Below are 24,758 nucleotides of genomic sequence, written 5' to 3' on the forward strand. Positions count from 1 at the left end.
TTTTTTGACAAGTTCACTTTCTTTCTTTCTTTCCTTTAAAAGATTTTATTTATTTATTTTTTTAAAGATTTTATTTTTAGAGAGAGTGGAAGGGAGGGAGATAGAGAGGCAGAGAAACACTGATCAGTTGCCTCTTGCACGCCCCCTACTGGGGACCTGGCCCACAACCCAGGCAGGTGCCCCAACCAGAAATTGAACTGGTAATCTTTTGCTTTGCAGGATGACACCCAATGCACTGAGCCACACCAGTCAGGGCAGCAGGTTCTCTTTCTTATGTCTGCTCCAGGGTCCATTCCTAGTCATAGATCATCTCTCAGAAAATTTATTTTAGCCCAGGGATTGGAAAAAAAATGCATTACCTTCCCCTTCAAGGGCAGGGGGTGCCTTAGAACCAATCCCCTCCTCAAGGGATGCGCACAATGCTCTCAGGAGGATGGTAATGACCATCACAAAAAGTTACTAAGGGTTTCTTAGGTGTCAGGCCCCAAAAGCAGCACCTTTAATGTATTATGTTATGTGTCCCCCCCAAACTTCCACATGAAGTAGGCATTATCCATCTGAAGTATGTAGGTGCCCATGGCACGGTGACAGTGAGTACAAGGAGGGGAGTGGCTGCCTTCCCACCTAATCCCAATTCAATGCAAGTCCTTTAAGCCATTTGATACCCTTCTGATCCACACAGCTGTCCCCCCTTGTCCTGTTCCCTGCCACCCACCTGGGCTCTGTTCTCATTGGCTCCCAATCTCCTGCCTTCTGACCTTGTGATTTTCCCTCTTACCTATGGTCTCATCTCTCACATTCTCTTCAACTCAACACTCTGGACTTTGCAAACCGGACCACTCTTGCCTCCTGGACCACACTTCCTTCTGGATGGGTGATGTCAGAGATTCTAGGTGACTATCTTACTCTATTTACAACCTGGGGTTTTTGGTGGAAATCTTGTCTGGCAAAAATATTCTTTAACACTTAGTATGTGCCAGGACTGTGGAGGGTGGTAGAAACGCAAAAGCTGAATCTGATGTTCTCATACCTCTACACAAACTCATAGTCTGGTGAGGGAGACAGACAGATAGTTATAATTAATATGAATGAATGCCTTCAGGGAGGGGCAATGAGAAAAGGTGAATGGTAGCTTGGGATGAGCTTGCTGAATCTGTCGGTCTGGGGGCATTTGTCATTGTTTGTATGTTATCTTTCATAGGTTTGCTGAGCCTGCAAGTGTTAAACGGTAAGTGGTGACTATGTTATTTGGCCTCACTATTTGGTTTTGGTTCCGTACACAGAAATAAAGAGTTATTGGTTTGTTTTTTTTTTAGTTTTGGAAGAGCCTGTAGATATCATCAAACGTTATATTCTCTGTCACCATCCTTATCATTAGCATCATAAATGTTTAACATTTTTCATTCATCTAACCACAAACATTAGTAAATATTAGCTAACTCATCTAAGTCCCATTCTAGGCATTGGAGATATAGAAGGACATAGAACAAGCAAAAACCTGTGCCCAGATGAAACTAATGAGAGGAGAAAGAAAAAAAAAAATAAGGAAGTAGGTTAAATCTGTTGGATGCTGAAAAGTCCTATGAAGATAATAGGGTGAGGGAGAGGGAACTGCATCCTGGGAGAGGTTGAAATGTTTTTTAAGGGTGATCAGGGAAAGTGACATTTCCACAAAGACTTGAAGGAGGTGAGGGAGCCAGTCATGTGTATGACTGGGCTAAGGGTGTTCCAGGTGGAGGGAACAGCATGTGCAAAGGCCATGAGGAGAGTGCTGAGATACGGGACAACAAGGAGGCTCAGTGCGTTCCCTTCTCATGTGAGGCACTTAAAAGCACTGTTTATAGTTGGGTCTCCATCCATGTCATAATTCATTGATGGTTTCTTTTCTTCTTTTCTCTCCTCCTTCTCTCCTTTCCCTTCCCTTCCCCTCCCCTCCCTTCCTCCCTCCTTTTCTCTCTTTCCTCCTCTTTGTCTTCTTGTTCTTGTTCTTCCTGCCTTCCTCCTCCTCCTCCACTTCTTCTCCCTCCTCCTCCTATTCTTATTCTTGTTCTTCCTGCCTTCTTCTTGTTCCTTTTCTCCTTATCATCATCATCATCATGGTTTTTCCTGCCCTCCTCCCCCCTCCTCCTCCTTCGTTTTCCTCCTCCTCTCTTTTTAGAAGAAACAAGTGACTGCAGCGAAGGTGAGTGCGTGGAGTCTAGAGGACAGGGAGTTCCTCCAGTATGGGTTACAACAAAGCCTTGAGAGGACCTCAGGTAGACAAGGTCAGGGCTTCAGTGCCTGCGAAACCCTTTCAAAGGGCATCCAAAGCCTTCAGCCACCCTGCCCCCTTTGTACTGCTCACTGTATCAAGACGACCCAGCATACTAAGGTATGAGTGGAAGACATGTTTGTTTTCCCCAGTTGCTTCTACTGAGTATAGACCCTGGTCCCTAACCTGGAAATTATCGGACAGGCAGGTCCTGGGTGGCAGAACCGTGTGGCAGAAAAGCGAGAGAAAGGACAGCAGAGAACCCTAGCAAGCTTCTGGGTGACCAGGTATTGGAGATCAAGCACTTTTAAACAGCCAGGATTATTCAGTTCACAAAAACAGATGAATAGTTTCCCCAGAGGATTATACCTTGTTTAAAAAGGTAATCAAATGGAAATTCTAGGATTGAAAACATGTGCCTGAGAGGAAGCATTCAGTTATTGGACTTAACGTCAGAGAGGGTGATCACTGAGCTAGAAAGCTCAGTAGGCCATTTTACTTTGTGCTTTATTTGAGTGGTCAGGAGAAGAGAGGAGAGGTTAGAGACCATTCAAATAAAGCACAATAGATGAAAATATAGAAAATACAGAAAAGAGTACGAGAGATACATGATACCAAGTGAACAGTTGTGATGAATATAAAGTTAAAATTTCAGAAGAAGAAGCGAGAGGAAATAAAGCGGGATTAATTTCTGAAGAGTTAATGGCTAAGAATATGCCATATGGATAAAAATAACCACCAAGCAACAGATTTTGGAAGTTCTGAGAACCCCAAGGGCAAATGTGTATTTAAAAAGTCACTTCTAGGAGCACTGCCATGAAATAGTTGAAAGCCACAAAGACAAAATGTTAACCCCGCCCCCCACAAAGAAAGGACTGAATTCATTCAGTACTAGGGTTGCCGTAGCAAGTTATCATAAACTGGGTGGCTTAAAAGAACAGAAATTTATTTTCTTGCTGTCTGGAGCCTGGAACCCCAAAATGATGGTATTGGCCAGACCATATTATCTCTGAAGGTTCTAGGGAAGAATGTTGTCTTATCTCTTCCAATTTTCTGGGGCTTGCCCGCAGATCTTGACATTCCGTTGCTGAAGATGCCTCACTCCAGTCTCTGCCTCCATCACATGGCATTCCCCATAGATATATGAGAAGGAAATAATAAAAATTATATCACAAAAGTGCCTCTTTGAGCTGCTCACTGAAAGCAAGCTGGCATTCCAACATCAGATAAAGTAAATTCTAAGTCAAGAAGTATTCCTAGAGGTGAAGGCAGACACTGAAATAGATAAAGGGATTAATTCACCAAGAAAATAGACCAGTTCTAAATCTGTTCTCACGCAGTGGCATATTTTTTTACATAAATAAAATGAAAATTGACAAAACTAAAATAAAAAGACAAATCTGTGATTATAGTGGGAAACTTGAACACTTTTATCAATATGTGATAGAGCAAGCAGATAAAATTTAATAAGAATATATAAGATTTAAACAACTAACAAAATTATACAAGTTTCAGGTATACCCCAATAAATTCAATAAAAATTAAAAAGATTAAAAAATAAAATAAACAACAACTAACGCACATGGCCTAGTTGACGTATATAGACCTCTGAACACAACGTTGGCAGAATATACAGTATTTTCATATGGACATGGAAATTTTATTTATTTTTTATTTTTAAAGATTTTATTTTTAGAGAGGGGAGCGAGGGAGAGAGAGAGGGAGAGAAACATCAATGTGTGGTTGTCTCAGGAGTGCCCCCTACTGAGGACCTGGCCCTCAACCCAGGCATGTGCCCTCTCTGGGAATCGAACCAGTGACCCTTTGATTTGCAAGCTAGTGCTCAATCCACTGAACCACACTAGCCAGGGCTGGACGTGGAATTTAAAAAAAAAAAATAAATGTATTGGGGTAACATTGGTTCATAACATTTATAAATTCCAGGTGTACAACTTTGTATTATAACATCTGTAAACTCCACTGTGTGCTCACCACCTGAAGTCCAGTCTTCTGTCACATATATTTGACCCCATTTACCCTCTTCGTCCACACCCCACCCGCCTTCCCCTCTGGTAACCACGTACTGTTGTCTGTGTCTGAGTTTGCTAAACGTGGGATTTTTGTCTTACCAACGGTGGGTATTTGTTGGTTCATAAAGAAAGCCCCCATCAATTTCAGACTGAAGTCAAAAGTATCTCTTTGAATAAAATGGAATCAGGCTATAAATCAATGATAAAATCATAAAAGAAAAGAATAAAAGAAAACAACAATAAAAGAAAATTGAAACTTACAGATTAATAGATATACTTGTAAATAACCTATGAAACATGGAAAAATCACAAAAACAACTAGAATTTTGAATTGAACTATAGTAAGGATAATCATTATTAAACCTCGTCAGATATAGCCAAAGCTTTACTTACAGGAAAATTTATCATCTTAAATACATCAATTAAAGAGAGGAGGGAAGATAAATAGTAAGTTAGAAGAAATATTTGCATACATTTCAAAGAGACAGAGAAAGAACTTACAACTACACATTTTCCAAAGTAAATTCCCTAAGAAAAGGGAGGCGGATGCCTCTCCCTTTTTCCTCCTTACAACGGTGGTCACTACAACAGGGGTTGCCAGGTGGCAGTAGGATCGGTCAAGAGATTGTCTTGTACCATTTTGGGGAAGATGACAAATTTCTTTCATGATTATCAGAAGCATTTATTTATTTATTTAGTAAAATTTTATTTATTTATGTTTAGAGAGAGGAGAAAGGAGGGAGAGAAACATCCATGTGTGAGAGGAACATAGATTGGTTGCTTCTTGAGTACTGGCCCGCAGCCCAGGCATGTGCCCTGACTGGCAATTAAACCGGCAACCCTTTGGTTCACAGGCTGGAGCTCAATCCACTGAGCCACGTCAGCCAGGGCTGATTATCAGAAGAATTTTCAAAAAACTTAAACTTTGCTTATGTTGTGAAATAAGCTAGATTTAGTCTGGCTTGTGAGGCTTAAAATGGTTTTGTCGGCTCAGAGAATTTTCAAGTTCGGTCCTCATTTTGTATTTAATTTTAACAGTTTATTTGTAAAACGTTGAGGTTTTTGTATGTAAAACTTCCATTAAAATTTTTAAATCCTCATCTGAGGATATGTTTATTGATTTTAGAGAGAGAGGAAGAGGGAGAGGGGGAGAGAGAGAGATGTGGGAGAGAAAGTCCATTGGTTGCCTCCCATAGGCACCCCTGACTGGGGACCAATCCCACATTTCCGCGGGCAGGACGACACTCCAACCAACGGAGCCACCTGGCAGGGGGCCACTGTCATTAAAATGTAAAATGAGACCGCATAGCACAGGAATAGGATGAACGGTGTCGGGTGGGTACTAGACTTACTGAGATCACTTCATAAATTGTATAAATGTCTAGTCACTATATTGTACACCAAAAACGAATGTAATGTTAAAATTATGTCAAGTATCATGGAAAAAAAAACTTTTTAAAGTTTTAAAAATTAAAAAGATATGGAAAGAATGTTGCGTAGGTAAACACAACGTGTGTGCACCACATTAGGTGTAGAATGAAGAGGCGACACAGTCAGGTCTGGGGGTGAGAAAGATGCTGGCAGCCTTGAGGGTGGTGGTTTGAGGGAAAGGAAGCGTGGAGTTGAGGCCGGAGCGATGGTAGTCCATGGGACACTTGGTCCCGGCGCACCTGCTGAGGCTGGTGCCCTGGAGATGGAGGAGAGCGGTGGAGGAACCTGGCAGCATTTCAATCCAGGGGGCAGGTGAAGACGTGGGTGTGGGGCTGGAAGGGAGATTCATAAAGAGAAAGCATTTCTAGTCAGGGAGGGCATGCCTTCAGGGGAGGTCATTGCCATCCACTTCTCCCAGCTAAGCTTCCCCCGACGACCACCCCCACCAAGAAACCACCCAGAAAAAGGAACAAATGGAACATACTGAAATGCGCCTACATGATGGTCACCTTCTTGTTTGTGTCTTACAATAAAGGAGACTGGGTAAGGAGGAGCCTGGTGCCCAGGAGGGGAGGAGGGTGGGGGAAGAAGGAGGGAGTGGGAGGAGAGAGAAGAAGGGGAGCAGAAAGGAGGGAGTGGGGCAAAGAAGGGCCAAGCAAACAAGTATAGAAGTATAGAAGAGGAGGCCCCTCCTCCATAAATCAGATCCTCCCTCCCACCCTCCCTCCAGTCCTCCCTGCCTCCTCAGATTTCCACAGCAGCCACTCCATTCTGTACTAACACGGCCCCAGATAGTCTTCTGAAACACTACCACCCATTTACCCTCTCCTCACCCCTCTCCCTCTCCCTCTTCCCCCCCCCCCACCCTTCCTTCACATGAGGGAAGCTCTTCAAGACCAAGCATTTACCATTTTGCTGGAGATACTGGAAGGTGAGGCAGAAGGTGGGAGCTGTGAGAAGGGAGGCTGAATAGATCAGCAAGACTGCAGGATGTTACAACAAGAGGAAAGAGGGAGAGAGGAGTGGGCCGGAAAGAAGGGAGGAAGGAGTGGGAGGGAAGGAAGGGGACAAGGTGACTTGCCTCAACCCTACCGTTTCTCTGTTTCTGGCTCGCTCCTTCACCCACCTCCCAGTGTTACTGCCACTATTGTAGCACAGACATGGACATCAGGTATGTTGTGGCAAGAAAGGGGGTTTTGCCCACTCCTGGGGTGGGAGGGCTTGGGCCCAACTGCCTGATGTTAGAGAAGGGAACCCCCGGTGGGTTTAGATGCTCCAATCATACAGTCATAGAATTGTATAAAAAGATGCAGGTTCATCCTTGTTAATCTCAAGCCACTGCATCATAAATGACAGGGATTTGGAGAGCTGCAGGAATTAATTAATTCTCTTAATGTATTTTATGTTTCTTTTGTTTGTGGAAAAATACACATAACATGAAATTTTTAAAAAGATTTTATTTATTTATTTTTAGACAGAGGGGAAGGGAGGGAGAGAGAGAGGGAGAAAAGTATCAGTGTGAGGTTGCTGCTCGCACACCCCGCACTGGGGACCTGGCCGGCAACCTAGGCGTGTGTCCTGATTGGGAATCAAACCCGGGACCCTTTGGCTCATAGGCCGGCACTCAATCCACTGAGCCGCACCGGCCAGGGCACATGACATGAACTTTACCATTAGTGACCTTTAGTGCATTCACAATGTTGTGCAACCGTCACCACTATCCAGTTCCAGAGAATTTTTATCACCCCAAGGGGGAGCTCTACTCTCTCTCTCACTGTGGACTTACCTACTCTGGTCATTTCATATCAATAGAATCATACACTATGTGGCCTTTTGTACCCGACTTTATTAACTTAGCGTACTGTTTTCAAGGTCCACCCAGGTTGTAGCGTGGATCAGTACTTCCTTCTTTTATGCGGCTGAATGGTATCCCGTTACATGGATATGCCACACTTTGCTTACCCATTCATCCGCTGAAGGACATTTGAGTTGTTCCCACCTTTTGACTGTTGTGAATAGTGCTGCCAGGAACATTGGTGTATGAGTTTTTGTTTGAACACCTGTTTGCAATTCTTTTGGGGACATAACCTAGAAATGGAATTGCTGAGTCATTTGATAATTCTATGTTTAAGTTATTAAGGAACTCAATACATTTTTATTTAGCAATTACTCTATAACACACCCCGGGTTAGTTAAATAGATCAATGTTATGCAGATTTTACCACAACTTAAAAAAAAATTATAAAAGAGGTGGAGGCTAGAGTCACCCTCAGGCTGTAGTTTGCGGGCCCCTGCCCTAGACTGTGAGCCGCTCTGGGAGCAAGAAGTCTGCTCGATCTGTCCCTGGGACTCCAGTGCCCAGAGCAGACCTTGTATATTCACTCCCTGCCCCAAGCCTGTGTGCTCCAGTGTGCCCCACTGCGGGTACAGCGGGGCCACAGCAGAAGAGGTCCTTGCACTTGTGGAGGTCGCCCTGTAGTGGGACGGGGGGGGGGGCAAACTACCGTATTTTGCCATGTATAATGCTCACTTTTTTGCCAGAGGCTTTGAGGGAAAAATAAGGATGCCCATTATACGCTAGTATAATGATCACATACCATGAATATAACAATCCTGTGCGTAACACGCACAAAAACGTGGGTGCGCATTAGACACGGCAAAGTATGGTAAATCACAGTGTTTCCTTGGACGGCCAGACAGGGTGCTGTGACACGGAGGGTGTCTCCTGTGGAAATGGGGGGGGTTGGTTGAAAGACCCCCTCTCTGAAGACATATTTGTACCGAGTGATGGGGAGGGGCAGCCCGACTGAGATCTATGGATGTGTGTCCCAGGTGATGGGACAACCTGGGGGTCGGAGGGATAGAGCGATTGAGGAGAGAGGTCTAGGGTGCAAAATGATGCACTAATACATTTCTTTTTTCTTATTTTCCTTAGAAATGACCCCTGCTGTTCTTACTAGCCACGCTGCCCCATCGCAGCTCAACCTTCGGGGGTCCTTCATCTCCCAGGTAGTCTCACCTCCCGAGAAACCTCTCTGTGCCCTGGACTGCAAATGTGGAGGGTCATGAATTGGGTCCTTTGAGGAACGACACCTGCCCGCCCAGAGGCCCAGTGGGAAGGTGTCCGTGAGGGCCACAAGGAGATGCGCCCAGAGGGTAGCCGAGTGGGAAATTGGCAGGGGTTTCCCCCACAACTTTTCTTCCAGACCTTTTCCAACCCTTCTTCACTGTTTCTATAATAAACTGTACACTTGTTGAGGTGGCTGAATGCTTGATTATTCCATTTACCCAACGCAGAGAATTTGTAACATGTAGGGAGTCAGGGGATGCCAAGAATCATATAAATCACTTAATTCTGGCAACAACCCCAGAGGGAGGTTCTGCTATGCTGCCCGCTCGGGCAGAGCCTAGAGGTAGAAACTCTGGCTCAGAGGGATCGATGATGTGTCCAAGGTCACACCAGCGGCAGGGCTGCCTGACTCATTCCAACGCTTTACTTTATTTATTTATTTATTTATTTATTATAGAGGTTTAGGATTTCCCACTGAGAAAATAAAGATCTGAAGATATAGCTGCTCCAAGTGTCTCAGCTCTCCAGCCTGCATGTGTCTTGCTGGTGCTTGAGGTCCGGAGTTGAGGCTCTGGGGACAGTTTTCTTGAGTCTCAAGCCCAGATTCATGCCTTGCTGGATGTGCAAACTTGAGGAAGTTATTGTCTCTCAATGCATACCTTCCTCCATAAAATGGGGATGTTAATGGAGTAAAGTCCCTCTTATTATCGTGACCAGCAACAGTTGTTAGTTGATTCATCGACAGTTGGTTAAAATGGGCAATTAAAAATACATTTTAAGCCCTGGCTGGTGTAGCTCAGTGAACTGAGTGCCAGCCTGAGAACCAAAGTGTCGCTGGTTTGATTCCCAGTCTAGGGCACATGCCTAGGCTGCAGGCCAGCCCCCCCCTCCGTGGGGGGAGTGCGAGAGGCAACCACACATAGATGTTTCTCTCCCTCTCTTTCTCCCTCCCTTCCTCTCTCTCTAAAAATAAATAAATAAAATCTTTTAAAAATACTTAAAAATTTTGTTATTGATTGATCTTGGAGAGAGAGAGGAAGAGAGAAACATCAATTTGTTGGCCCACTTATTCACGCATTCATTGATTGATTCTTGTATGTGCCCTGACCTGGGACTGAACCCACAGCCTTGACACATAGGGATGATGCTCTAACCAACTGAGCTACCCGGCCAGGACCTAAAAATACTTTAAAACATGTAAACATAAATTCATTTGCCAATGTTTTGGTATAGGACCAAGGTTTTGTCCTATAGTATGGGCGGGTCATGGTTGGACCTGTGGTTGTGTTTGTTCTTGGCAAATGTGACTTTGCTGAAGGAAGAGTAGTAAAGCAATAGATAAGGAAATAAAGAATTTACTCCTCAGAGGGCAATTTCACATGCTTTAACTCCAGTGGCTACCTGGGCTTCTAAAAACGCCTCCAAAACAAAGGACTTCCCAAGTCAACTGCGCTTAATTAAAGGCGGTGGGTGGGTGTGGCTGTGTTCGCACAAGTGTGTCTGTTGGGCTGAGCTTACAGGAAGCTTTTGTCTTTTCTTAGAGCAGTCTGTGTACTAATAGGGTTGCCCCTTAAAAAAGTAAAAAGAAATTGCTCAAAGGCACAAAGGCCACCCAGTAAGCTGATGACAGATGGAGGGGAATACCAACTCTTTGCAGATAAGTTAGGCAACAAAGATGATGCGATATCCTTTATCCCAGTGAAACCCAGCAGTAACTAATTTTCCAACTAGTTTTAATTAAGTAGTTTATTAAAAGGAACAGGTTTTCTACGCTTATGGGAAGCAGCCCTGGTGGTTGACGTCAGGTTTTGGTAACTTCCCCTACATGCCGATAACGGCCTCTGTGCATTCCATCACCCTTTTCCATTTGATGGCGGTGGTGAAGGGGGGCTGTCTTAAATTTTATTTAAAACTGAGTTTGTAGCCCTGGCTGGTGTGGTCCAGTTGTTTGAAGCATCATCCCGTAACCAAAGGGGACATTTGGCAGAGTCGGGAAACATTTTTGGTTGTCACGACTAGCAGGCAGAGAGGGGTGTTGCTCCTGACATCTAGTAGGGGCACAACAGGAATGCTGCTTAACACCCTTCAGTACACCAGACAGCCCCCACAGCAGAAGAGTGATCAGACCCAAATGACAATAACGCTGAGACTGAGAAACACACCTTCCCCTCCTGCATCTCCTTGCTTAAAGTATAACGTCCTAGGCTGTTTCCCTGTTTGTCATTGCTGTCTCCCTGGCTGCTGACACTTTTGGGGCATCTAATAATGGCCTGTTGACCGAATAAATGCACAGCACGAGCCTGTCATCAGGCCCAGAGCAGGCAGGGGGAAATCCTGAAGGTGAGTCGTGACCTACTTTCCCTAGAGACAGGTGTTAACCTAAAAATGAAAAGGCCTTTCAACATGAGAGGCTACACTTTTTATCTGAGATCAAATAACCAAGCAACAGTGCTAATAAACACACCTGAATGCCACTTGCTGGGCACACACAGCTCTGCTGAAACTCTGCCCACCACTTGACCCATAGTTACCTCACTGAAGCGTGCCGGCCGCCCAGAGTTGTAAATGGGGACACTGAGTCGCAGTGTCGCTCTCCGAGCCTCACTTCCCTCATCTGTCACGTGGAAGCACAACTGCCTATGTGCACTTGTAAAAACTTGAGGATGTAACCTGCCATGATCCTAGCACACAGTAGGACCTCAGTAGATAACCTGCTTTTCTGAGAGCAGCCGGACGGCGGGAAGCGCTCGCGCGCCCTCTAGTGGTTGAAAAGCGTCGCTTGGTGCCACCTGGTGGCCACATCCTGCAATTGCGCCTCCGGTCACAGAAGGGTGTTGCTTCCTAGCGTGGTTCTCAAACTCAGATCCGCTGGGGGTCGGACAGGTGACTGTGAGGAGACTGGCTGGCTGTTACAGCAGAGAGCAATGATTGTGACAGACTGAGAAGGTGCTCGTTTGTGTCAGAATACATAGAGACAAAGATCGAAACCGCCTCCACAGAGGCTCACAACAAACAACCTCCCTTTGGCCCTGCTGTAGCTCGAGGGTCCTTTAGTGGTCAGGCCGCAGACAGTCCATGCCCTACAGCAGGTGGGCCTTCTGCTCTAGGCTGCAGAATACACTGCTGCCGACTGGTGCCCCTCACATATCCATGCCTAGCTGTGCCTGAGGGCTGGTGGTCTGAAGTGACCTCAAGGTGCTTTCCTTGCCTGAAGGCTCGCCTGGGATCGGTCTGACGGTAGTGACCAGATTCCCTGCACCCCATAATAGCTGTTGTTGTAGCATGTACCACAGCCTATGCTGGACACCCATATCCAGGGATGTCACCTAGAAGCTGGCATTTCACCTGTTTCTCCTCCGGCCTCACTCAGTGTTTGGTGGGGCCAGACAGTTTTCTGTCTGATGCTGTTTCCTAGATGGGCTCCAAGCAGGGAGGGCAGGCTGGCCCTCCTTTGGGGACCCGTGCCCATCAAAACCACTGACCCAGATGCTTGGCCACATGGGTGACCTCCTGGGCTCCACAGAGGGGACAGGGCATGGGATCTCAGCTCAGGCTCTGTCTTTAACAGGAACAAGGACAGTGACAGCCCTGCCCCCTTCTCTCTGAGTCCCCCTTTGATCCTCAGGGGGCCATAGCCCAGCAGGTCTCCTGGAAGACATCCCCACTGGAGGAACTGTGGGGCCCAGGGCACCCTTGGTGTGGCGTTGTCCCACCCTGGGGCGGGTGATGCAGTTGGAGTGAGATGCTCATTTACCCTTCGAATGCTGTGTTTTCTATTTTTCTTTTGTGAGCCAAAGGGGAGCGTTTCAGCCTCAATCCTGGTCCTGGCACCCCATAAAAGTGCCCTGTCTGTGGACGCCTGCTGGTGTCTCTTTCTGTGAGCGAGACTGAAGACAGGAACTACATATTTCACCATCTTGCAGATGTCATCCCAAAGTTCTCATTGAAAAATGTATTTTCCTGGCTTCCTCTTATTGTTTACACGTGCTCTCTCATGGCTCACTGAGCTTCTTGAAGGCAGCATCTTTGGTTTTAGATCCTATATCATAGAGCCACTTGAAAATGATATAATCTTATTAACCAGTGTCATCCCAATGCATTTAATAAAAAATAAAAACGTCCAGCCATAAACAAAACGAACACAAAGGCCAGTGATATTGAATTCTCGGTCAGGCATCTCTCACATCTCCATTTCTTTGGAGACGGTTCCTGGGCTTTATATTTGGGGGCCTCGTGTCCCCCTGACCCTTCCTGACCTATTCAGCCTGGTGCTGTCCGCATGTTTGGAAAAGAGCCACATCTTCGAGTCTCTACGTTCCGACCCCTCTACTCCTCCTCCTGCTCCTTCCTACAGGGAAATTTTAGGATTGTGTCTTCTCTCAGTCCCACAGAGCTGTCCCACACTCAGAGTTGTCTACTTTTGTCCCTAGGCCCATGCGCCAAGGTGCTGGGACAAGGGAGACATATCCCTTTTCTTCCTCTCTCCTGAATTAACTACCAACTACCTCAGGATGGTCTGAAGCTCCTAGAGACAGAGTTTGAAATGGGCATTTTGTATAAATGATTTAACAAATGAGTGTGCCCTACAGATTAGGAGACATGGCAGCTGACAGGGAAGGAAGAGAGGACCCAACACCGATGTAGCCAGGACGGGAGGCCAGTTTCATCCTGGTGCCCAGCAGGCTGGAAAGCACACCACAGCATGTCTTTGGTCCCTTCGGAGGTCACGATGCCGGGCTTAGCACTTGCATGTAAGTCATCCATTGGGTGCTGGTGGCTGAGCAGTAGCCTAACTCCTCAGGAAACTTCTCTCCGGTTTTGCTTAGAGCAATTTTGCTGAAATGAGTGCACCTGCTATTATTTATCATCTGCCTCACCCATTTCAGTTGGTGAATAGGCACCAAAACCTCCAGCCCAGAATGTGCACACTCGATTCTAAGTTCTCATTCCATACGGGATGCCACACATCCAGAGAACACATGTGATTGTGGGTGGGCACCGAAGGAGTAGTATGTGTGTGTGATGTGTTTCAGGGCATACTTTCATATGTCACAAACATGAGAATGTAGTACATTTACTCATTAACCCATTTAGAAAGGGCATTAGCTGTTTGTTTTTTTTTTAATTATTCTGTGTGTTGGAAATACTACATAACTTTGAAGCTGACATGGCTTAAAGTTAAAAAGGAACATGGTTATTGTTAAGTGTACAAAGAATTGTAACATGCAATACAAAGTTGGCTTTGTATGAGCAGGCTGGTACCCAAGTACAACAGGAAACTCAGCATTTACACCAGATGCAGGCACGCGAGGCCTTCAGTCCCATGGGAAGAGGCCCTGAGGAAGCCCGGCCATCTTCTCTCGGTAAAGTTTATCAAAGGCTTCACTCTGGGCCACTGTGAAGTGATTTTTCCAGTCCCCAGTGATTCCTGTCAAACACAAAACATCAGTCCAGATTAGATTTACAAACAAGGTCTTAAGACTTTATTTGTACTTCTCTCTCATATACAGTCAATGAAAAACTCACTCAATATAGCTGAGTGGTTAAATTTTTATGGCCTGGATTGACATTCCATTGGCTGCAATCCCAGGCTACTAGTTGCATAATAGAGTTGAGTTTACACTGTACCCTCTGTTTAGTAACACTGTTCCCAGCAGCGCCCTCACAGGGGCAATGTGAGGGTAAAGAGCGAAGTCACAACAGCAAGAATACCTGACATACAGGAAGTTATTATTCTCTTCCTGGAACTGTGTTAGGATATTGTCTGCCTCTTCAACATGCAAGACATTTCTTTTTTATTTCTTTTTTTTTTTTTGACCCCTCCTGCTAATCAGGATTGCTCATTCTCTTCCTTCTTGACACGCTTCCCTGAGCTGATTTTCTTTTTCTTTCTTTCTTTTTTTTTTTTTTTTTTGTAATGTAATCATTTATTTTCAGAGAGAGGAGGGAAGGAGAAAGAGAGGAAGAGAAAGATCCATTGGTTGCCTCTCACCCTCCCCTCACTGTGGCCTGGCCTGCAACCAGGCATGTGCCCTGACAGGGAACTGAACCTGCAACCTTTCAGTTCATGGGCCGGTGCTCAATCCACTGAGCCACACCAGCCAGGGCACAAGACATTTGTTTCTTTAGGACACTGTTTTCTTACCTGGGGTCCTATAGGTGGGACTGGAGTTCTCGATATTGTTGGTGGCTCCATATAAGGCCTCTTTCCTTGAACTCTGTACCTGTGATTGGCACAGCATCCAACTGCACTACCCAGAGCTTTCCGCACACAGTTTTCTTTACCTAGACTGCTCCTCCCTTAGGGAGCCCAGCCCACAGTCCGTGTCATTTCTCTTTAAGTTCACCCCAACCACTCTATTTTAAATCCAGGCTGACAATGGAATCTTCCCAGTCTTTGAGCTCAGCACTCTCATTTCCTCTTGTTTAGTGAACCTGTTTCATTATTATCATAGGCGTCTCAGCTGAATAGTTGATTTGAAGCTAAGTCTCACGTCTTTCCTCTCATTTTTCTCTCCACAATGGTCCCATTTTAAGGCTTCTTTCAGTGGAATAGATATTCCCATGGTCCATATATGTGAGGAGATTGTCACTCTGCAGGCCTAGGGACCACACTAGCACTGTGAGTCGAAATTCCATATAGAAACCATGAGTGTGTTCTACGTGATGGGCAACATCTAGGAAACAGGTGGGACAGGTAGTGCCCCGAGAGATGTGGGGTTCACCAGCAGTGCTCCTTGTTTCTGAGTTTTCCTTACAACCTAATGAATACAAAACCCCTTAAACTCTTAAAGTCAGGTGCCACCTCTGTGATTCGTGAACATTCACATAGTTCCACCATCCCGTGTCTTAGTGCATCAGCACAAGGGGGGGTCACTGTCCACCTCACTCATGTCGGGAAATTAGAAACTCTCTCACCTTTTCTCATCAAGCATGCTTTGCTGTGATCCATATAGGTGTCAGGTACTAGAGAGAAGTTGCTCATTTTATTGTCTCTCATGGCCTGGAAGGACACATTCTTGAGGACTGAGCTCAGTTCTTCTGGGTTTAGCTTCACGCCCAAGAATTGGCTGACCCTCTCTGCACTGGCTCTTGTGTCCTAGGAGGAGAACCACAAAAGAGGAAACACGAGAGTAGAGTGATACAGGGAATAAGGAAAAAGAGACAGCAGAGAATGAAGGTGAGGGAGAGAGAAAATAAGGAAAAGCAGACAGAGCATTAAGTCCATCTGGAGGATGTACAGTATGATCAGACGAGAGCGCATAAGCAAATGCTCTTTAGAGACAAATAGAGGGTGTGATTCAAGTCAGCCACTTCCTTTGGATGCCGGCCATCTCGCGCTATGAGTATTGACATAATCACCTCCCACAGGAACTCCCTTCCTGTCAGTCAGCCTGGGAACACGCCAACACTTCTGCACCTGTCCGACCCTGTCAAGTCCCGCCTTTCACTGTATCCCCACCTGACACCACTTCTGGCTTCCCAGATTCAAGCAGATTTTTCCCTAGAATCACTGATAGCTTTCAGCAACTACAGTTGTTATTAAGCTCTTCCTCAGCACACGCATTAAGTGTAGTAGGAAGACATAGCCAAGAAAACTAGAGAACGTGTGCCAGCAGGGAGGTCAGTGAAGAAAAGACAGTGACATTTCTGCACCGGGATCTGACGGAAGGTGTAGAACGGAGCATCATGAATGGAGGGAAGGCAGACAGCTGTGAAAGTTGGAGAGAGTGAAATTTTTGGAAGAACTACCTGATGCAGCTCCTCATAGGATATTAATAGGAAATTCTCTTTTCCTTTCATCTGCAGCCAGCCACGAACATGGTCAAACCATGAGCCAAATGCCACTGCAAGAGAAGTGAGGGGAGAAGGGGAGTGCTTCTCACTTCTGATCTCAGTTGCCTAGGCAACTCAGCCCCCGTCAGCCCTGCCTTAGGAATTTGATGACCAGGTGACTCTGATTGCATGAGAAATAGAATTCTGCATGTGTAAGATATAGTATTTACCATGAGTCCCCATCTACTTGTGAGGAGATGATTTTGAATTGTGAAGAGACTTTAGCTAGAAAGTGAAAGAGCTGGACTCAAACCCCACCGTATTGGGAATCAAGGTCTGTGTTCTTTTCTGGTGACTGGTAGGGTAGCTACCGGAAGACACCATGTGTTTCATGTCTCTTTTTTGCCCACCCCTAAGCTGTGGGACAGCATATCTTATGAGAAATTTTCTTTTTCCCCAGGCCAGTCTATGCAGATGACTAGCTGGGGAATCGTTTTGATATATCACTTTGACACAGTTAATTTTTTTCTGGAATAGGGTGTCCATTGAATAAGGGTCATTTGAAAGTTCTTGTAAATTGATTTCTTTTTTTTTTGTATTTTGTTAGTGTTTTATTTCCTTTGGATAAAAGGAAGTTAAACAAGAAAGGGTAAATGCAGGAATGTCAGCATTTTCAAAATTACCCTAGATAGGTTTGTACTGTTTCCCATCCCGCCACCAACACTTGAGCGTGCCTCCCACCCAGAGTCTCCCCACCAGGGTGTGATTCAAATGTTCTGAGAGGCATATGTGGTTAGCCGAATAGTGGTCCCCACAAAGGTGTCATGGCCAACTCCCAAGACCCCAGAAGGTGTGACTAAGGATCTTCAGATGGAGAGATTGTCATGGATTACCCAGGTGGAAACGGTGTGATCTTAGGGGTCCTCATAAGAAAGAGGCAGGGAGGTGAGAGTCAGGTGAGGGGATGTGATAACAGCAGAGACAGAAGGCTGTGGCCATGAGCGAAGGAGTGTGGGCGCCTCACGATGCTGGAAAGGCAGGAAGGGAATTCTCTCCCAGAGCCTCAAGAATGGAATACAGCAACGCCCTCACATCAATTTATGTCCACAAAACATAACTTGGATTTCTGAGCTAGAGCGTAAGACTGTTTTTGTTGCCGGAGGCCACTAATCTGTGATGATTTCTCACAGCGGTGACAGAAGGGTAACACACTTCCCACATGATACGTGAGAAGTGGGATCACAGTGTGTTTAAATTCACACTTTCCTTTTTTTTGAGTCTGGTGAATTTTTGTTTTCTGTTTATTGTACTTAGAAATATATTTTGGCAGCAAAGCATGGGGATGAAGATTCTCTGTTCATTGGAGCTACCCTGGATTTCACAACATTGAAGTTGTATTGCAATGTCATCGTATAAACCATGAGACGGCGAGACCAGGGTGTGAGGGGCAGAAACACCACTATTCCACCCAGAACCATTATTTTGAGTCAAACTCACCATTTCCTTGAATAAACCATTGAAAATATTCTTCAAATGAATCTGGGTTTCTGGTTGCCTTTACTGCTTTCCAGAAATGATAACCAGAAACAATAATATCTCTGGGATTTCTCATGATGTAAATACCCTGAAATGAGAAAAAAGAGAGGTAACAAGAAGGAATATACCCATTTCCCTGCCTACAGTGTTGTTCCCACTGGAGAAAAACCCAACTGCCATTAAACTGGCTATATTTAAGTCCTCCTGAATGATTCAAATAGCCATTTTTCAAATTGTTTATTTTTGATTTAATCTTTTATTATATTTATTTTGTGCGAGAGGCAGCTGATTAATGTATCTCTTGCACATCGATCTCTCTCCCCCTCTTTTTCTCCCTTCCTTCCTTTCTCTATAAGAATGAATAAATAAAATCTTAAAAAGGAACAATAAGAGAATGAACTGCAATAGTGGTGATCACAGTAAAATACGGGGACCTGACAGAACATAACAGAATGAAGAGGAATACAGCACCACATTAGTGTAATCTAAGGCCTTGTGACATTAGAATATTTTCATGTTCTGCTATCACATTGCATGAGATGGTTTGAGGGAGTTTCACACAAGGCGGATCATATTTTTGGTGCCATATATCTTAAACTGTAATCTCAGATGAGGAGGAAATGCCCAGTTCCAGCCCAGGATCACTGAATAATACAGCCTTCCTTTCGAGCTCCTGAAATGATTCACCGGAGGGCTGTGCATCTACTGAGCGGGAGAGACTGGCCCCACGTGGATGGCGTCATGAGGGGAAACACCCAGGTGGGTTTCAAATGTGCTGGCCAAACGCAATTTCCTCTGCAACATGGGCGCTGCTTTGCAGCTGAGGTGATGCCCCCATCGTCCTATGAACACAGGGCAGCTTGCGTTGGTACAGCTGCCAGGACTGATGTACCTAAAGCCCGAGTCTGCCGTGGACCAATACCAGGGAGAGGGTCTAGAATATGACGCTGTGCTTTGGAACAAGCTTTTCTAAGATCCAAACTGACCTTGCATTATTAGCTCACCTTGGCCTTGGACTTGAAGAACGACTTGGGGAAGAATTGAATAGGGAGGTGGGAGATATAGAAGCGTGGGTCTTTCTGATTCTCTAGAATATCAAGCCCTATCTGCGTTTCTACCCACGGTGAGCGCTCCCACATGACAGTAGATTGTACCCAGGTCGGGTCCCCCTTGGTGTGGATCAGATTGATCATCTCCCTTATCCAGTTGGTTCCTGAATGAGGAAAAGTAGAGTGTTACCTTCTTCAAATGGCTTTGACTCCTCTGTGACGTCTTAAAGACACTGTTACTTCTGTATGTCACTCATGTCAATGAAGCCAACTGATGTTTCATTTCTCATCTACCTTTAGTCCCATTCACTTGGTCCTTCATTCGTAAACACTGTACCTTTGTCTCCCACGAGACTATCCTCACCTTTTGCCCCCCTACTGTTTTTAAATATAGAAAAATCAAATTGTAGTAAAATACACATAATACAAAATTCATCATCTTAACCAATTTAATGTGTCCAGTTTAGTAGTGTTGAGTACATTCATATGGTTGTTCACTCACGTCTACAGAACGCATTTCATCTGCCAACACTGAAACTATTCATTAAACAACAGGCTTGGAAATGCTCTACAAGGGAAAGGATCTGGGGCCTTCGAAAGAGGAATGGCATTTGTCGCTCTCCTGGATGGGAGACACTAAGAGGGGAACGCTCAGCCACTGCAGCTGTCTGCTTCTGCCTCTGAGTGAGCGGAGAGGACTCACAGCCCCCACCTCATGCTCCCCTGGCAGCCCTGAGGAAGACCCCACCGTCAGACATGCCAGCAGGTCTGCCCCATGAATGCCTGCAATTTGGAATGAAGTGGGCCAATGCCTTATTTTTAGCCAGAGCATTCAGAATAAGACAAATTCCGTTATCTGAAGATGTGTTTGTCTGGATTCTGTTCTAAGCAGCCATCTACATGTGCAGCCTTACACTTGCTCTGTTCATGTTTCTCCTGACCAGGGCAACCGGAGAAAGTGTACCTTCACCAAACTCTGTTAAGCTCACACAGTAAATACATAGTCAAAGCCCGGCACACAGGCCCTTTCTAAGTTATGACATTTAAAAAGTTACATTTTTTTCTCTCTCAGATTATTTTCAGTAGTCAGAACTTTAAACTCTCCATACCCCAGAAATACAGTCTCCAGCCTAGAGTGTTTGTGGCGCAATGCTGCCTAATTCCAATGGTTAATAAATCACTTTGAACCCAGGGCCCGAATGAGGCTTCATTCTCGTCTCTCTGTCACTATTCTAGTCCTCGATATATCTGTCAGTTGACCCACCTGCTGAAATAGCCTCGTCAAATCGAATCTCATCCGTGGCTCCCCCCTCACTGTTGGCCGCTGCAGTTTCTTCATTGTCAGGAGCACCTAGTGGTCTTCACTTGCCTGCCCCGGTCACTTTGCTGATTAAATACTCCCCATGGAATTACATCACATTGGGACAGTTTCAATTCCTTAGCATGAATTTCAGCTTCCATATTAATTTTCCACTTAAACACATTTGGCCTCAGGTTTTGCTACCCTCTGTCTGACCCAACCCTCCACAGTGGCTTTATAGGTTCATGATTATTCCTCAGTATATTTTAAATCTGGGCCTTTCCACATGTAACCCACCCTGCTCTGTTTCCTCCTCAACTCTTTCCAAGTGTTGCCCTGTGACCCAACTTTGGTTGGACGACTCTGAGACATTTTCTCGGTTCGACCTAGACTTCGCTCTCTGAGTCCACCATTGTTGAGCCAACTTCAGCAAGAATCCTGCTGAGTAACTAATGTGAAGTCGCCCCACTGATTCCCCAGCCCCTCAACTTGTGATCCCAGTTTCTTACCTGACTTTGGGTAGGAAAGTATGATGACATCTTCATCCCTCACCACAAACTGATTCCCCCAAGATCTCAGGTCTCCAACAGTAGTTGTGGGGAAAGGAATCCCTTCAATCCACAGATAATTGTTGGCCATCTCAAACAACAGCCTGCAGGTTTGGTCTGCTTTTTCCGGTCTTAGCAATGGAGACAGCTAGTCTGCTTCCTGGAGAACCAGGAAGATGCTGGTCAACGTGGCGAGCAGTCCAAGGTTCCTGGAACTGATACTGAATAGGGAGGATCACAGTCCGCCTGCACAATCAATAGCTGACTCAGCATACTTTCGGAGAATTTTTGGATTCCATGGAAGAAGAACCCAGAAGGTAAATAAACAAATAGAGAATAAGAAATTGGGGGTGATTCTTCACTTGAAAACCATTTCTGGAAAATAACTTGATGCTCTTTTCCTGTCAATAATTACCTCACTCTGTGGGTGTTTTATCCCAGCTTCCACAACTAATAATTGACTTCGTTCAGAAAGCATCCAATCAAACAGTATATTTAGAGTCCATTACAATTGCGATTGTATTACTAGGAATAGGTTAGATTCATGTGCTGTTTGGCCTGTTAAAAAACGTGTAAGCCACATTCACCCTTGACTGGTAGCATTTCTAATTTTCATGAGTGATGACATGGGTAGAATTTCATGTGATTTTTCTAACATAAAATGAGCTGATACTTATTTTCTTACCCAATTTTCACTTTCCTGGTTGCTCTAGGTGTGTCCCCTATGTGGGTGGTGTGAACCCTCCTGTTGTAGTTGAGCCTTGCTTGCTGTTGACCTTTCAGTGGGAGGGACTTACCTTCGGGCCAGTGAGCTGCCAGGACTGATCGCAGTGGCAGCAGAGGAAGTGCTGTGCAGGGCGAACCCCATGGAGCAGAGCTTGCTTCAGTGGGGCTCTAGTGCTGGAAAAGTCCACTTCCTGAGTGTGTCACTCTTCAAAGTTGTTGTGCAATGGTCTGAAACTGTCCACCATAGGTATTGGCTTTGGGACTTTTTGGAGGGACTGTCCAAGGTCAGCTGCGGTGTGTTCCCAGGTCAGGGCCACCCACAGGAGCTGCAAAGTGACCTGCAGATGGTTGCTAGTTGTGCTGGACTTGATGATGCTGAGGAGAGGCAAAGCTGACAACCAAGGCTGGCTGCCACTACTGCTGGGTCTGAGGCCACATCACAGGAGGTATGGGACACAGATGAGGCCAGATGGTGCTTGTTAGTGTTTGTGTACCTTTGAGAGACTTTAGGAAGGTCTGAAGCATGAGCCAGGACAGGTCATTTCTATGGAAAGTCACTGAAAATGACTTGGGTGGGCCTACAAGTTGGGTTGGAAGGGGTCAAGGTGAAACACCAGGGTGGAGTGGACAGCGTGAGCCAGGTCGATGGAGACTCATGTGACGCCCACCTGTACCCTCAGGGGGAGGGCTCAGCAACAGAACAATGGCCTCTGCCAGCACTTCTGTCTGGGAGAAAGCTGCCCCCACGTCCTGGCTAGATCTTGCCCGGTGCCAAACAATTCAGTTCTTGCCCGTACGTCCCTGGTGCCTTTCAAGCTGCTGCCCTAGTGCAAGAGGTCAGAATGAGTATTTGTGAACAAGTCTGTGCATGGGACCTTTAGGGGGAACAGCCTGGAATGCTGCCCCTCACAGCTCTTGCCCTGGTGCAAGACAATTCAGTTTGTCCCCATATGTCCCTGGTCCTTTTTGAGCTGCTGCCCCAGGGCTGGAACTCAGAAGGAGTAAGACCGAGTAAGTCTGTGTGCGTGTGGGCCCCTTAAGGAGAACTGCCTGGGACTCCAGAAGTCCTCTGACTCACTCAGCCACAGTCCCCACTGGTTTTCACAGCCAGAAGTTATGGGGACTTCTCTTCCTGGCACCAGAACCCTGGGCGGGGGGGTCTGGTGTGGAACTGAGACTCTGGCTTCTCAGTGAGGACCTCCACAGCTGAGATCTCGCTCCTGATTTTTATGGGGCACATGTGGGTGTAGGACCACCTGGCTCTGTGTCTCCACCCTCCAACCAGTCTCGATGCAGCTTTTTCTTTATACTTTATAAGACTTCTGTTTAGCTGGACTTTAGGAGGCTTTTAATTATTCTTGTTCTGTAGTTTAGTTGTAATTTTAATCTGTTTTTAGGGGGAAGCAAACAAAGCATTTACCTGCTCTGCCAACTTGACCAGAAGCCATCCTGTCCACGTCCTGCTACTCTTTTTATTCATTTATTTTATATTTATTTTTGTGTAAACATAGTTGGTATACAATCTTATATTGGTTATATTAGTTTCAGGTGTACAACCTAGTGATTCAACATTATTTATACCTTACCCTGTGTTCACCTTCCTAATTCTAGTAATCATCTGTAACCGGGGAACCTTGTAACAATATTGCTGACTGTATTTTCTTTCCCCTTTCACCCATTCTTCCGCCCCCTCTTTTCTTGAAACCATTTCTTTTATCTCTTTCCAGTCTGTTTTGATTTGTTTGTTTGTATGTTTTGCTTTTAGATTCCCCATATAAGTAAAACAATATGGTATTTGTCTTTCTCTGCCTGCCTGACTTCTACTTCACTTAGCGTAGTACATATACACAATACTCCCTGGATAGATCCACATCGTCCAAATCTTTTTATTATCGCACAGTATTCCAGAATATATGTGTGGTTGTGTATGTGTATAACCACAACGTTTTATCCATCTATCAATGGACACCTAGGTTGCTTCCATTTCTTGGCAAAAAAATGAAAAATACACATACCATGTGACTCAGCAATTCCACTTCTGGGTATTTATTCAAAGAAAACAAGAACATTCATTTTCTATACTTCAAAAAATATATGCACCCCTATGTTTATTGCAGCATTATTTACAATAGCCCTACTACTATTTTTGAATAAAAATTAATTGTGGTAAATTACACATAATACAATTCCCCATCTCCTCCTTTTCTCATCCCACTTCCTTACCTGACTTTGGGTAGGAAAGTGTGATGACATCTTCATCCCTCACCACAAACTGATCCCGCCAAGATCTCAGGTCTCCTATAGTAGATGTGGGGAAAGGAATCCCTTCAATCCACAGATAATTGTTAGCCATCTCAAACAACAGCCTTGCAAGTCTGCTCTGGTTGTTCTGGTCCATGTTGGCAAGACTGTGGGCAGAGCGCCTCAGCTGCAAAGCAGCGCCCGTGTTGCAGAGGAAATTGCGTTTGGCCTGCACTTTTGTGGCCCGCACTTTTGAAACCTGCCTGGGTGTTTCCAAGAGTGATGCCATCCACATCAGGCTGGTCTCTCCCATTCAGCAAATGCGTAGCTTTCTGATGAATGATTTCAGGAGCTCGAAAGGAAGGCTGTGGTATTGAGTGATCCTGGGTTAGAACTGTGCATTTTTCCTCATCTGAGGAATAGTTGAAGACACATGATACCAGGAGTGTGATCCACCTTGTGTGAAACTCCCTCAAAACATCTCACGTGACGTAGCAGCTGCAGTATCATGAAAATATACTGATGTCACGTGGTCTCCTGTTATAGTAATATTGTGCCATATTTCCATTTGCTTGCTTGTTTTCTGTCAGATTCATTTATTTTACAGTTACTAATTTTTTGAATAGTTCATTTTTATTATATTTATTTTCCATGACCATTTATCCCCCCATACTCTCTACCACCATAAAGATTTTATTTATTTATTTTTAGAGAGAGGGGAAGGGAAGGAGAAAGAGAGGGAGAGAAACATCAATGTGTGGTTGCCTCTCACATGACCCCACTGGGGATCTGGCCCCACA

General features: G+C 45.2%; 1 protein-coding gene across 3 annotated transcripts; it reads right to left on the reverse strand.

The window, feature by feature from the left end:
* Positions 1 to 13,871: 13,871 nt before the first annotated feature.
* On the reverse strand, positions 13,872 to 24,093 carry LOC112313480 (sulfotransferase 2A1-like). 3 transcript variants are annotated; one of them, XM_024570036.4, is made up of 7 exons: positions 21,789 to 21,925; positions 20,953 to 21,265; positions 19,099 to 19,307; positions 18,056 to 18,182; positions 16,535 to 16,629; positions 15,701 to 15,881; positions 13,872 to 14,210 (listed from the first exon to the last, which is right to left on the reverse strand). In XM_024570036.4, the coding sequence occupies exons 2-7, from the start codon at positions 21,080 to 21,082 to the stop codon at positions 14,098 to 14,100; spliced, it is 855 nt and encodes a 284-aa protein (XP_024425804.2). In that variant the 5' UTR covers positions 21,083 to 21,265; positions 21,789 to 21,925; the 3' UTR covers positions 13,872 to 14,097. The 3 variants fall into 3 exon arrangements, with proteins under 3 accessions (XP_024425804.2, XP_045059257.2, XP_045059258.1); XM_045203322.3 differs by lacking the exons at positions 20,953 to 21,265; positions 21,789 to 21,925 and adding an exon at positions 23,941 to 24,093; XM_045203323.3 differs by lacking the exons at positions 20,953 to 21,265; positions 21,789 to 21,925 and adding an exon at positions 20,408 to 20,531.
* Between the last annotated feature and the right edge of the window lie 665 nt (positions 24,094 to 24,758).

This window comes from Desmodus rotundus, chromosome 12 (genome assembly GCF_022682495.2).
Source record: "Desmodus rotundus isolate HL8 chromosome 12, HLdesRot8A.1, whole genome shotgun sequence".
Classification (NCBI taxonomy): domain Eukaryota; kingdom Metazoa; phylum Chordata; class Mammalia; order Chiroptera; family Phyllostomidae; genus Desmodus; species Desmodus rotundus.